Genomic DNA, 13706 nt, shown 5'->3' on the forward strand with positions numbered 1-13706 from the left:
ACACAAGTGGGAGTAAGTGAGCGGTACGTGGAGAAATTCAGGAAGCCGTGTAATACCTGATTACATTACGTCACAAAATCTCACCCACGTCTACAATTATGATACATTCACGAAAACCCCAAACACTTGACAAACCCCTGCAGGACTTTAATTGCCTATTTCCTGTTTTTCTTTGATTAAGTTGGTATGACGGTTATTTTCGTCAACTAGTTGAAAAGAAGTTGAAAATATGCTTGTATTTTCTGTACATCATAACTTGGACTTAAATATGTCATAAGGATTGATGTTATAACCATGTATTTTCTACGCAGGCACGGAATTTAAGGTCTCCTTCAGAACTAGGAGACATGCAAGAACAACCAGAGGACAGGTAGAGGCTACTGTGGTCGGTCCAGGCGCCTCTACGGACGCAACCGAACTTTTCAGGTGAGTACAAAGTTGTTTTTAACGCAGATGGAGGCAACATTGAGACGTGGTGACGACACACTCAAGTTTGCAACTTATATTAATGCCGCCATCAACACGGGACAAATACATGACAGGACAATACTCATTTACACCTGAGCTAAGTGAGGAAAATCGTGTTAAAGTTCCCAAGGGCACAAGATCGGTGGCATGTCAGGACTCGAACCCGGGACTCTTAGTTCCGAGTCGCGCACTCTGCCGCTACGCCACACGACCCCACGATTGTCTCAAACGCAAACAAAATGCATTTCTAAGAAAAAAATACTTATTCAAGGACACCATTGCATGCTGGGAGACACAGGACATTATGGGTGATTCACAGGGCAAACAGCATCATATCCTGCCTACGCGTCGTCATGCTAATGATTTTGCTTATCTCTGAGTTTACCCAAAATACCCCGCGTCTTGCAGCATGGTATGGGATCTGTGAATAGGTACATCGTGAAAAGGAATTAATAAACTTAAACCGTAGTTCGCAGAAGTGAAATACAGTTTCTTTTTTCGTGTATTAGACAGGGCCCTGTTTTTCGCGGCGATGTGAATCCCTCTGTCCATGTCGTCCAAACATGATTGAAAATGAGCACCATTTCATAATGGATTGTGCACTATACAATGATAAGTGCCTATTACTGTTCACTTTTCTTTCCACTTGTTCAACTGATTTCAATACGATAGATCCTATAGATAAATTCAACTACATTCTCAGGGGAGATAACCAATACAGTACTCAAATAGGAAAATACATCAAAGAATGTTTCGATCTTAGAGACCGCATGGTAGAGAATAGTTAAACCTTTATTGTTACCGCATATATATACGTAAGATGACCTTATCCACAAATGTATTTAGCTTTGTTAGACCTTTAGTTGTAGAAGACCATACAAACGTCTTTGTTGTGCCAATAAAGAATCACTCATCACTATTTGTTCTTTCACATCCGCAGTTCTGACAGCAAGTCCTTCTATGACGACCGGACCTACGCCGGTCACTAATCACTATTTGTTCTTTCACATCCACAGTTCTGACAGCAAGTCCTTCTATGACGACCGGACCTACGCCGGCCAGTTTATGTCCCGGGCGAACCTGAGCGGCGTGCGGGAGCTGCAGCTCACGTTCACGGCTTCTGACAGCGCGACGTTCTGGTCAAGTAACGGTGACCTGAAAATCACGCGGATAGACGTCCAGTCCAGCACCGGGGTCACGTGAGTAAACACATTTAAGGCCTCACCAATATAATTTGTTGTTTCTCGGATTTTTTCGAAAGTATATGAAGCGACAGGGCGAAATAAAAAAAAAAACAGGCCAAGGCACCCCATGATAGCAGGAAATGTTACAATAGAGTCATAAAGTGAACATAACAGGCTGGTTTATAATCAAAACAATAGATGTTGAACTTTAAATGAGACGAAATTGTTACATTGAAAAACTTGAACAACTAAGAAGAAAAGGATTTTCTTCAACCGTTTGGGCCAAAATATGTCTTCCATTGAGCATTTTGCAGTTGATTTGGAACCAATTTTTTTTTTGCAAATCAGAAAAAAATAGACAGGATGAATCCGAGAAACAACAAATTAAATTGGTGTGGCCTAATCGGCTTTCATCTACTACTGACGTAGCCAGCTGCCGTCTCGCCACGTGCCTGCAAAGCTGGTGGTTATACCGGCTTTACCAAAACAGAATTTGCAATATGTGAGGTATTGATTGGTGCACGCCCTTTATCAATAGAGAAAGGGAGATACCCAAAACTAATCCCCAAGGAGATCCTACGATTGCAATGTAGCATACATATGCCAGAGGACCGACCGTTAGTTTATGGTCACTCCTATGTAAATGCCTTGCCACCGTAGGATCTGCTTGGAGATCAACTTAAAACTACCTGTTCATGAGAGAATGTGTAAACAGTGAGCAGCAGCTATAACTATGTCGAAAGAAACAGATGATCACGATAGCATCTGAAGATGGACACTCCTCTGGCCAATGGATATTGTCTTGCCACCGAAAGATCTGCTTGGAGATTAGCCGCTAGGTGCAAGTTTGTAATTGCCATAAAAGGGATTGTGTGTTTAGAAGTCGTTGGCAATTTTGTAATGAGATGTACAGTAAGTATGCTCAGGATAGAATGACAGAAATCAATAGATTTAGCGTAGGAATATTAGGAAATCGGTCATGAAAACAGGCATTAATGCATGGGTCACAATGTAACGAAAAAACTCAATGAATGTGACCTTAATCCTACAGCAACATGTATAAAACCCGTGTTCGTCCCCCCACCCAGGGTCTCTCACTGTGGAGACTACGAGCTGCAGTCAGGATCGACCGTGACCTTCACAGCGTTCGGCAACTGTTGAGCAGGCGGTCGGGCCAGCGGAAAAAATGTTTCTAATCTATCTTTTATCACACAGAAAATAAATACGTAAAAATAAATCACTGCTTCTCCGTAGTTATTCAGTTTCTGAGTATTGTTTAGGGGGTAGTTTGATTTGACTTGATTTGATTTATTAGACTGTATAAACAAATAGTGGCGTCGGTGGCGCAACGGTTAGAGCGTTGAACTCGGAACCGAGAGGTCCCGGGTTCGATATTCACCGTGGCCCGACGTTGTGCCCTTGGGAAAGGCACTTTACACGACTTTCCCACCTGTACGGTGGAGTGACGCCCACCGAGCCTATTAGGCTAATCTGTCTGTCTGGGTGCCAAAAACATCTTACGGATTTGGTGCGCCGATGTGACAACATCTCATATTGGCAACTGAGAACCGCAATTTTTTTTTAATAAACAAATATATACAGTCAGGACTGCCCAACTAGCCGGAGGCTATTATAAAGGGCTAGCCCTCACAACAAGAACATAAACAATTCGGCACGGGTAACAGTTCACAGGTAACACTTCAGATAACTATACTATTACATAACTATACTATAACATACTGTTCCGTCTCTTAAACGGTCGTTGCCATTTAAAACGGTCATATCGCTGACAGGTCCATGCCATATCCGAACCTATCATAACTTATTTGTGGGGCAACAACATTTCACAATGCATGATATGCAAGATTTCAATTGCAAATGTACTACGACATCGTGATAGAAGTGGGAAAAATGAAAAAGGCACAAGCACTAATCATATACACCACGAAACATCACGATGTGGACGGACTGGTGAGTGAAGGTGAAGAGCTCTAAACATAATTTATTCAAATCATGACCATATTTGCATAATTTATGAGGAAGTGCTAGAATAGCCTTTTTGTTAAGATTAGGCTGTCATTGGGTGAAGAATATGATCAACGGATACAACCCATGTAAATGGTGCTCTTATTTGCGAAATCAATGAAGAAAAATGTGCAATTCGTCCACCGATCAACATTATTTGGCGAAGGTATGAGATCGTGGAACTCTTGTTTTCATTTCATTACATATTAATTATTTTCTTCCTTTCCTTTTATGTAATTTTCTTCATATATTTGCTCATTTTGCAGCTGCTTTGTACGATTTACAATACGGTCGTTTTGAGAAGCGGACGAAAGCTCATGCGCGCGGATGTCATCCATATAATCAAATCAACATGGTCTTACTCAACAAACCTCTTTAGTAAAAGATGTCAAAGGTTAAGTACATGTGCAAACAAACCGACATTATCACACCACTTCACTATCTGTAAAATATTATTGAATCTTCGTACATTCTCGTTTCCAGGATGTAGCTACCTAGTGTGCATTGCGAGACCTCGAATCCAAATCAATCTATAAGCTTTCAGACTGTAAAAATCATGTATATTTTAGAGGACAATATGTATGAAGGACAATGAGTTAGATATTTGCCATGTAGAAAAATATAAGAACAATAAGAAGCAAAATATTGATGGTTATTACATGCTAATGTAGCGAGCAAAATGAAAACAATGTTTCTGGTCCAGGAATTTCAACTTATACGTTTATGCTTGTATGAATATAGCAAAGAAATAGTTAAAATTTTAAGGGGCACAACATATAGTATAATAGCCATTACATAAACAGTATAACCAAATGACCCTCAACTTTTAAAAGCTTCCAAAATATGTGCTACGAATGACGTCAATTAGACAAGGAGAGATAAAACATGTTTATGTATCAAATATACAAATGTGTAAGTACTGCTTCGTCATAGAGTTTGCTAAAAGCATGTGAAAATGGACAGTATAATATATAGTAGAATCGACACGGAAATTCTTTTATTTGTATTTTGAGAAGTAAAAAAAGGTTCAGTCTTCTCTGCTTCTTTTGTTGTTACGCCAGGAATGGCCTAAACATACATGTAAATTGCACCGTTACAAATTGAGAATAAAGATAAGACCTTAACATGCCCTGAACATAACTTATAAAAACCTTCTGTTGCAGTACCAAGGGAAGCTACTAGGAGGCCTAAAATTGACCACCATGTTCATATCCTTACTACCTACTCACGCAAAATATCACCAAAGCTCCATGATTCATGTTGGCTAAAGTATGTGAGAAAACACAAACAGACCACCAAAATGCAACACCTACACGGATGTACTTAATTACGTTTATAGAAAACAAACGTAAACACACCTTACATGTAGTCAGGAACATTTCAGCCAATGGCTAAGCAGAAAACAACATACCGTTATGATGCATTTCCGGCAAATCATAGAAACGGACACATCTACAAACTGTGCTCTCTAATTATAACTTCTTATTCACTTTTTTATTAGTCCGGAAAAAATAAATGGCGCCTGGTCTAGTTTAATTTTAGATACTGCACACGGGTGTTATCCGGACCCGGCCTTGGGATGAGTGAATAAAAGGTTTCCTCCTGGGTTCTTCTTTCATACCTGAAGGACAAAATGAAGGGATTGTTGAACATCCTCTGTGTAGCGGTGGTGGTCGTGCTTCTAGTGGATTTAGGTAAGGGCCTGGTCGTACGTATATCGCACGATTGTCGTACGATCGCACACAGAGGTTTTTGATTGGGATAGTCTTATAGAATAGTCTTGTTATCGAACATTCTGTCTTAGATCCTACAATACATCTCACCTAATCTTACTATAAAGAAGCAATGTGTGGATTCCGTGCAAGTTCTATGAACGGTGACTTTTCTTACAAATGTGGAGTCACAGAATTAGGATTAGAAGGGGGAGTCAGGTGTATATCAGGTGTATGAGACGGCTTCGGTATTTACCGCATTGTGTATACTTTATGTGAAGTTTCGACTTAGCTACAAAAGTTGAAACTGACTACAAAGGGGACATTATTCTAATCTACAAAGGTCTGGCAAATGTATACTGCCTGGCCAATTTGATTCTGTATTTGAAGCCACAAAAAAAAATGCTTGGACATTAGCATTTTCAAGAACATATACCGTTGCTCTGGTTCAGACAAGATCGCAGACCTTTAGAAACACTCACATTTTGAAACACTCTGAATTCAGTAAATAACCAGCCAGCTGTACTTTCTGTTTTGTCATTTGATTTTGAGATGCAAATTCCGGCACAGGAAATAATTGATGCCATTAAGAGCCTACCCAATGGAAAAGCCTTCGGGTCAGATGGAATTTCTAATGAGCATTTGAAATATGCAGGACCAAAATTGAATGTCCAGCTGTCTATGTTGTTCTCGTCCGCTCTTGTGCCTAAACTTTTTATTGGGTATCATCTTAGATACTTTTTAGTACCGATTGTAAAAAAAAATCTGTTAACTGTTGTTACTATGTGTATTTCTATTTGCATGTTTTCTTTTATTTATATGGGTCATGGATGCCTAAAATAATGAAGAATAACAAAAGATATCTTTTCATGACTCGGGTACGGGTATTCTACTAAGAGTCCCCCTAAACCTTCAGAAAGTTTCATTTTTTGCGTTTGAAACGACGTTTTTCCGACATTGTTTTTCCAAATTTGAATGAACATTTGGAGAGCAAAGCAAAGAAGTCGATAAGAAAAGGAGCAGGGTTCGAGCTCAAAATAAATGTGCAAGTCAAAGTTCTGTGTGGAAATGTTGTAGGTATGAACGTCTCGCAGATAGGACGTTAAATGGAGGTCCCGTTTTGGTGGCGAGACGCACCTTGAGTATGTTGGAGAACCCACCACACATATCGAAAAGACTAGGCGTCCTTCCCGGTATGAGTGGATCAGACCGTAGTCTCTACCAGACTAACTACGCTGGCTATATATAGAAGAATAATTGCCAGGCGAGTTTGGTCGCCTTGTAGGTTTCATTGGCCGCGGAGGGAAAGAAACTACCTCCCCACCGCCGGACCTCCTTGGCCAATTTTACTCTCTTTTTTGCCGAATTCTACGATCCGTATTCCCGTAGAAAGCCCGCCGTAGAAGAAACAACCTCCCCACGGCCGGACTCCTTTGGCCAATTTTACTCTCTTTTTTGCCGAATTCTACGATCAGTATTCCCGTTGAAAGGCCTGGTGGAGGCTAATCAAACCATACAGTTCTATGACCGCTCCGGTGTTGTATATCTGATAGTTGCCACAGGTTGTAACTATTATATCATGTTTCCCTATACAGTCGAACCTGGCAAGCGGATCCGCTACAACGTGAGAAAAGGCAAGCGCCTACCAGAACTGCGGTCACTGCCGTACGAGGACATCCTGAGGGTGTACGGTCAAAAAAGACAGCAGGGACAGTCTTCCAGTAGAAAGCAGCCCGCTGACCACGGAAACCACCACACCACCACCACACAAGCGATGACCACGACGCCAAAACCACCCCAGGTAGTCTGCTATGGCGACCTGGGCTGTTTTTCGGACGAGTACCCGTTTGATAACACCGGCCGTGTGGTGCCCCAGTCTCCTGAGTACATCAACACCGTGTTCTATGTCTTCACTAAGAGCAACCCCACCATAGAGGCCAGACAGGTGGGACTTTGTTTATACTACCATGGCTTGTCTTCACTTTTATAACTTGAAAGTTGTACTGATTTGGCGGGATATATATATATATATATATCCAGATAATGAGATACATAAGCAATTGTTACTAAAGTAACTAAATAGGATTTGAAAACTGTCAGAGGTACAATGTAGGTACATGTAGCATCCACTACTTGACGTCAGTGACTAACGGGATCTGTAATTGAGCAGGTATTTATCCAAAACTGTGAATACCTTTGACTACAGACTCTGAGCCATACTGAAGTCAACCTAGCTCGAAATGACGCCGCAAAAACCGTGACATAGATTTTACGTAGATTTTCCCTATATACCAATACTAGTACTAAAATGCAATCTAAACCTTGAACGTTGGTAATAGAAAATAAAAATGTCGGGAGGTACTTGCCCACTCTACGTCCATGCCAAATGTCAGGTCATTTGGCTGAAAGCTGGCAGAGTTGAATCCATTTAAAGAAATGGCAGGAGAAGGAGGAGAAGGAGAAGAAACATGAGAGAAAGCAATGTGTTCACCACACCGAGAATGAGCCACACTAAAAATCTATTTCACACCTGTTTTGTGGAGTCATTTCATCAGAGGTCAACAAAGGGTTGTGGGAATTCTGAAAGTGGTGGATGATTGAGGCTATTTTTGGTATGTTTCAGGCTATTTCATACGACGACATCCTCAGCGTACAGAACTCGCCCTTTGACCCCACCAAGCCGGTGAAGGTTCTGATCCACGGGTTCTACTCCTACCCCATCACCGGAGACCCGTTCTGGGCAGGAGACGCCATGAGGGAGATCCTCAAACGGGTAAGGTCACGGGCCTCGCGTATGCTTATTAGGCTATTCAGCAGTTTCCCTATCAAAGTTTTTGTGTTCCTTTCAACATGGAACATGTGGTTTGTAACGTTACAGCATCAGCATAGCGTTACCACTATATCGTTACAAACCACATATTCCAAAAAAATCATTTTCTATTTGTTGTCAGATTCAACCCATAGTAATTTAATTAACGTTGAGCATAAAATGCCCCCAAAACCTCAAAACACGCTGAAAAACAAGCTGTTTAACGTCAACGGGAACATTCAGATGCCTTCCTGTCCTATGGAAATGAGGTTTAGACCCCTGTTTTTGCAATGCATTCTGGGCATGGGAAACTGGTTGGTGGACGCGTGCTGTGACCGTTCGGTGACCAAATCAGATTTGCGTGACCCTTGCTTTCATAACTGTATAACAATGCAAGATATCAAAGTATGACATAACAAGAGAAAAAAATTGCGAAATCATTTGAACCCAGTTTACCTTAAAGTTTACCAGTTTACCTTGTTACTTTTTCAACCTAATGAACATTTTCGCGTGCTTAGGTAAACTAGTACTGTCTTTCAATCAGCAAGTTGATCTTTTTTCATAGGACGACATAAACGTCATCATTGTGGATTGGAACAAGGGCGCGGAGTTTCCCAACTACGCTCAGGCAGCAACAAACATCCGCCTGGTGGCCGCTCAAGTCGCCAAACTCATCACTTTCCTCATCAACGGGACGGGAGCCGGTCTGAACCAGTTTAGTCTAGTTGGGCATAGTCTGGGGGCGCACCTGTCTGGTCACGTGGGAAAGAGACTACCCGGTCTGCCCAGGATCACAGGTACCTCTGTTTATAGGGGTGGCGCCTCAGGGGCGTGGCCTGTAGTATAGTATTGTTTTGACTATATAAAACATTCTGTTGTTGTGTATGGTGTGAATTGAGTAATTTGAATTAACCCATTGTACATCGCAACGTTTTCTGGTAGCAATGGTTTTCTTATATATACATGCTAAATGGAAGATCAAAGCGCAGTTTACACGCCTCATCCCAGGCCCAGCTGTATGTATCATCAGATTTCTCTGCCGATTGTAGGTTTGGATCCTGCCGAGCCGTTCTTCGAGGATTACGACCCGATCGTGCGCCTGGACCCCACGGACGCTCTGTTCGTGGACGTGATCCACACGGACGGGGGAGAGATCCTGTCCGGGGCCTGGGGCCTGGACCTGCCGTCAGGACACGTGGACTTCTACCCGAACGGCGGGAAGGGACAGCCGGGGTGTGGGAACACGTGGATCGGCAGCATCACCAGCGTCTTCGACCCTAGCGTTAGTACGTACAACTTATTTCTACACTTAAGAAGTAACATTTGCAAAGCAAATGCATAATGTTTACCTTCGGACATGGTCTGCCCTGTTAATTTTAACTCAAACACATTCACATACATGTACTACGAGTATATGATGACAGGAGTAGAGCAGACCATGAAATTGCAACATTATGTAACCCAAGACCAGTCACCATGGTGGCAGACGTCAACAAATCATGCCATTGGCCATGTCAGAGGTTAGTGTTTGGAACAGAAGAGGAGGAGGAAGAAACTGAGTAAAAACAATGTTTTCCTTCGGTAAACATAATTAACAGCAACATTCAAAGCGTAAAAGCAAAAAATAAGCACACTGTGTAGAAGCTGCGCTATTCACGGTCCTACAAGACTGAGTAATGTAAACTACTTAATATGTAAATTTTAACGTTCAGTAACTGGCGAAATGTAGCTCTTCAAGGGACAGACAAAATCTAGTTGCTTGATTAAATTTTTCTTTTGTATCTATCTACATTAACGTCATCCATAACTGGCCATGGGCCCATATGTCGCAGAAATAATTTCAAATCCATGACAAACGTGAATTAAGGTTAACAGAAGCAGAAAAGAAATGCACACATAGAGATTAGTACTTTTATTGATTTAAAGCGTCACTGTTAACAAGCCAATAGTAGCTTAGAGGTTTCCTTGCTATTGGTATATCCCACCTTTTGTTGAGTTGAACCCAAGTTTATGTTGAGTGAGTCCTCCGTATCTAACGTATATCACATGTACATGTACTCTTGACAGGTGCCATGTAAATGGTACCCTGGACAATAGTGATAATTGCCAGGTAGACCAGATACTGGTTGCCTATCAAGCCAAAAGCAACCGTGACCAGACTTACCTGCCACGTACAAACATGATAAATCCTACTCTTTCAGTCTTATATTAGGAACTAGACGAAAATGAAAGACTCTGTGTTTTAGGTTACTTTGATTTCTTTGTTTTATTTATCCCGTAACACGTTACACCCTTCTACTTCCCACATCTAAAGCACTAGATGACGTGGTGGACTGTAGCCACAACCGCGCGTACGAGTTCTACATCGAGTCGATCAACAACCCCTGTAAGTTCGTGGCCTACCCCTGCCGCAGCTATGACGACTTCGCCGCTGGAGGATGCCGGGACTGTTCCAACAACGCATGCTCAGTGATGGGATATGACGTAGACAATAACATGGCTGCCCGTGGAAGTCTCTACCTGTCTACCGGAGATACTGGGCCATATTGTAGTAAGTGAAATAACTAGTTGACGATTCCAATACAGTTAACCAATACAACCGATTTAACTAAAACTGGAAAATTAGTTTTAAAAAAAGAGTTAATGGGTAAAGGTTTGATTCATGGTCTGATACAGACTTGTATTTTGATTGGACCGATGATAAAACATCTGCAAAACAAACGAATATTCTTTAGTATCATATGGTCTAGTCTAACAAACTCAAACACATTCAAATGCAAAATGCCTATTGGGACCAGCCTCTCTGACTATAATATGATGTAACCCAACATCACAGGGTGTCTGCTACAGCACCAGTTACCATGGTGACAGCCCCTTCAGAGTAGAATGAAGTTCACATCCAGATCTTTCGGTTCGTTAAAAAAATAACAAATAGAAGAAGTAATTATATACATGTATATATGGTGTCTAACTGTGAGGGATATTTTTTTCTAAATTCAACCTCTACATTCATGTTCCTAGGGTACGAGTACAGAGTGACAATAAAGACAAAGGCAGGGATGGAGCACACGAGAGGAAACCTCGTCGTGATCATCAAGGGGAACGGACAGACCACACCCCCAATCCAAATCTTTGAGTAAGTACTTCATACACATTTTCACTATTGATACAAAAGCAGCAGGTGCTGACAACCATGTTGGTGTCCCTATTTACATTTCAGTGATTTTGATCTAGTAATTTTTGTTGTTTTGCTGTTCCTATCAGTTTTGGTTTTGTGGTGTTCCTATTTTTGGACTGGATTGCACACGTTCCATGGGCAGCTTTTAAAATATTCGTCTGGTATTCTCTTCTTTGTGCTGTAAATATTCATTAGTGGTTATTTCAAATGGTTAGCAGATATTCAAATATCCGTCTAAATAACAGTCAGACGTCACGAAAAAATGCTGTAATCGGTTAACCAGAGCATTCAGTATTATATAAAAAGGTTATTAGTATTCAGACACCTTTATCAAAGTTTATGTAATACATGTTTATTAAGAATCGGCACGACAAATTAGAAATTATAGCAACTGTGGAAGATGATAGCCCTTAAAAATATTGCCTGCGCAATATCTAAACAAGAATTCGGAGATCTTATACCTCCATGAAATATATGAGTTTTTTCAGTACCAAGGTCAGCCACCAGGAGGCCCATAATTGACCTTGACCTTTATCTTTCCAAGACTTACCAACTATCATCACAATCCATAAATGCGTTCTGAAGTTATGCTGACGACAAAGTTGCGGAAACACACACAGACACACAGACAGAAAGACACACACACAGACAGACACGCCACAGACAATACCTCCATTTTTCATGGAAGTATAATAACGGTTATTTTGAATGGTCCAATCGTAGCTCCGGCAGCTATGCTCTTGACCAGGACACCACGCACTCGGGGATTGTGACATCCACTGTGGGGATTGACTCCATACTGGAGCTGCAGCTGACCTACCTGGCCACAGATAACATCCTGTACTCCTGGGCTAACGCAGCTGATCTCACTATAGACAGGATCGACGTCACATCCAGTAGTGGAGCTAGGTAAGGTTCACTTCGGTATTCTTTTTTTTAAATATTCCAACATGTAATCACAAGACGTGGTCAACTTATATTAGTGCCACCACAAACACAGGGGACAAGACAAACCTCATTTTTACCTGAGCGAAGTGAGGAAAGTCGTGTAAGTGCCTTTCCCAAGAGCACAAGATCGGTGGCATGTCAGGACTCGAACCCGGGACCTGTTGGTTCCGAGTCGCGCACTCTGCCGCTACGCCACACGACCCCACTAATTCGGTATTGTCTTCCGTACATCTACATGTAAGAGCAACTCTATTTAGAAGATGTATAGGAAATAGTAAAAAAATCTGATGTTTGGAAGTGCACTGAAAAGTAGAAAAACGAATGATTAAGTCACAGAATTGTTTAAACCTTTCCGGTCTGTTCTGTTCAATAATATTACTCAGCATCGAAACAGCAAGGCACAACCGCACACCTCTGGAGCAAAGAATTTGCCAATTTTGTAGCTCAACCAAAGTAGAAGATGAAGTCCACTTTGTTATTGATTGTAGTTTATATAGTAATAAAGGAAATGATCTTTTTAGATATATTACAAGTACGTTTCCATACTTCCAATACTTGTCTATTATTGAAAAAATTATCTTTCTTATGCGCTTTGATCATCCTGTACTATACAGACCCATTTCAAAGTATATTTTTAACATTACAAAGAAACGAGAAGAAACCGAACCTCTGTATTAGTGTAGTTTTAGAGCTGTTTGTACTACAATCATTTATATTACCTATTTCATCTGTTCACCTGTACTTAGCCCGATAGGGCATGAATGTACAATAAAGGTTATTATTATTATTATTATTGATAAGAATAATGTAGAAATCTCAGTGATGAGAAATTGAAATGTTGTGGGCGAGATGTTGAAAAATTGTTCTAAATTTGTCATCTCTGTGTTTTCTACAGTGTGTCTTACTGTGGAGAGATGCTACTTAGAGACGGACAGATGAACACTCTTTCATCCTTCAACAACTGTGACGTCACCCCGTAAAAACAGACGTGCCTGTAAATCAGTATCATTCACGCCATCTGTTCGTACGGAAGTATTTCCTTGGGCGGCTGAGCTACGGGTTTGTGTGTCTGTTTTTACGGACAGAGTAGGTTGACAAGACGTGGGTGGGAAAGATTTACATGTAAAATGACAAGAGACCAAACGGTCAGGCATAGGATTATGGGAGACATTGAAGGTCACGAAATACTTCCAGCAAGTCTAAAATCCCCGATTTTGTTCTGCGTTTTAAACCTCGGCATCTCTAAGCAAAAAAAGATAAATGGATTTTGAAGACCGCATTTTATTTCGCTAGACGGCAATACAATATGCATGTATTGCGTTTGACTAATTACTGGTGTATTCAGCAAATATTCAAATTTTAATGTTTTTAACGGAATTGTT

The 13706-nt window shown here is 41.1% G+C and overlaps 1 protein-coding gene across 1 annotated transcript in view; it reads left to right on the top strand.

Moving 5' to 3' along the window:
• LOC109472850 overlaps positions 1-13588 on the top strand; it is a 20619-nt gene extending 7031 nt beyond the window's left edge. The window contains exons 7-17 of the mRNA XM_019772708.1: positions 312-426; positions 1485-1667; positions 2741-2808; positions 6985-7334; positions 8013-8162; positions 8764-8995; positions 9248-9484; positions 10513-10749; positions 11220-11334; positions 12100-12285; positions 13220-13588. Of these exons, the coding sequence (XP_019628267.1) occupies positions 312-426; positions 1485-1667; positions 2741-2808; positions 6985-7334; positions 8013-8162; positions 8764-8995; positions 9248-9484; positions 10513-10749; positions 11220-11334; positions 12100-12285; positions 13220-13304 (1958 nt within the window). The 3' untranslated portion in view covers positions 13305-13588. The remainder of the gene's footprint in view (positions 1-311; positions 427-1484; positions 1668-2740; positions 2809-6984; positions 7335-8012; positions 8163-8763; positions 8996-9247; positions 9485-10512; positions 10750-11219; positions 11335-12099; positions 12286-13219) is intronic.
• The last annotated feature ends 118 nt before the right edge of the window (positions 13589-13706 follow it).

Source organism: Branchiostoma belcheri, unplaced genomic scaffold (assembly GCF_001625305.1).
Source record: "Branchiostoma belcheri isolate BF01 breed outbred unplaced genomic scaffold, Haploidv18h27 scaffold286, whole genome shotgun sequence".
Lineage (NCBI taxonomy): Eukaryota > Metazoa > Chordata > Leptocardii > Amphioxiformes > Branchiostomatidae > Branchiostoma > Branchiostoma belcheri.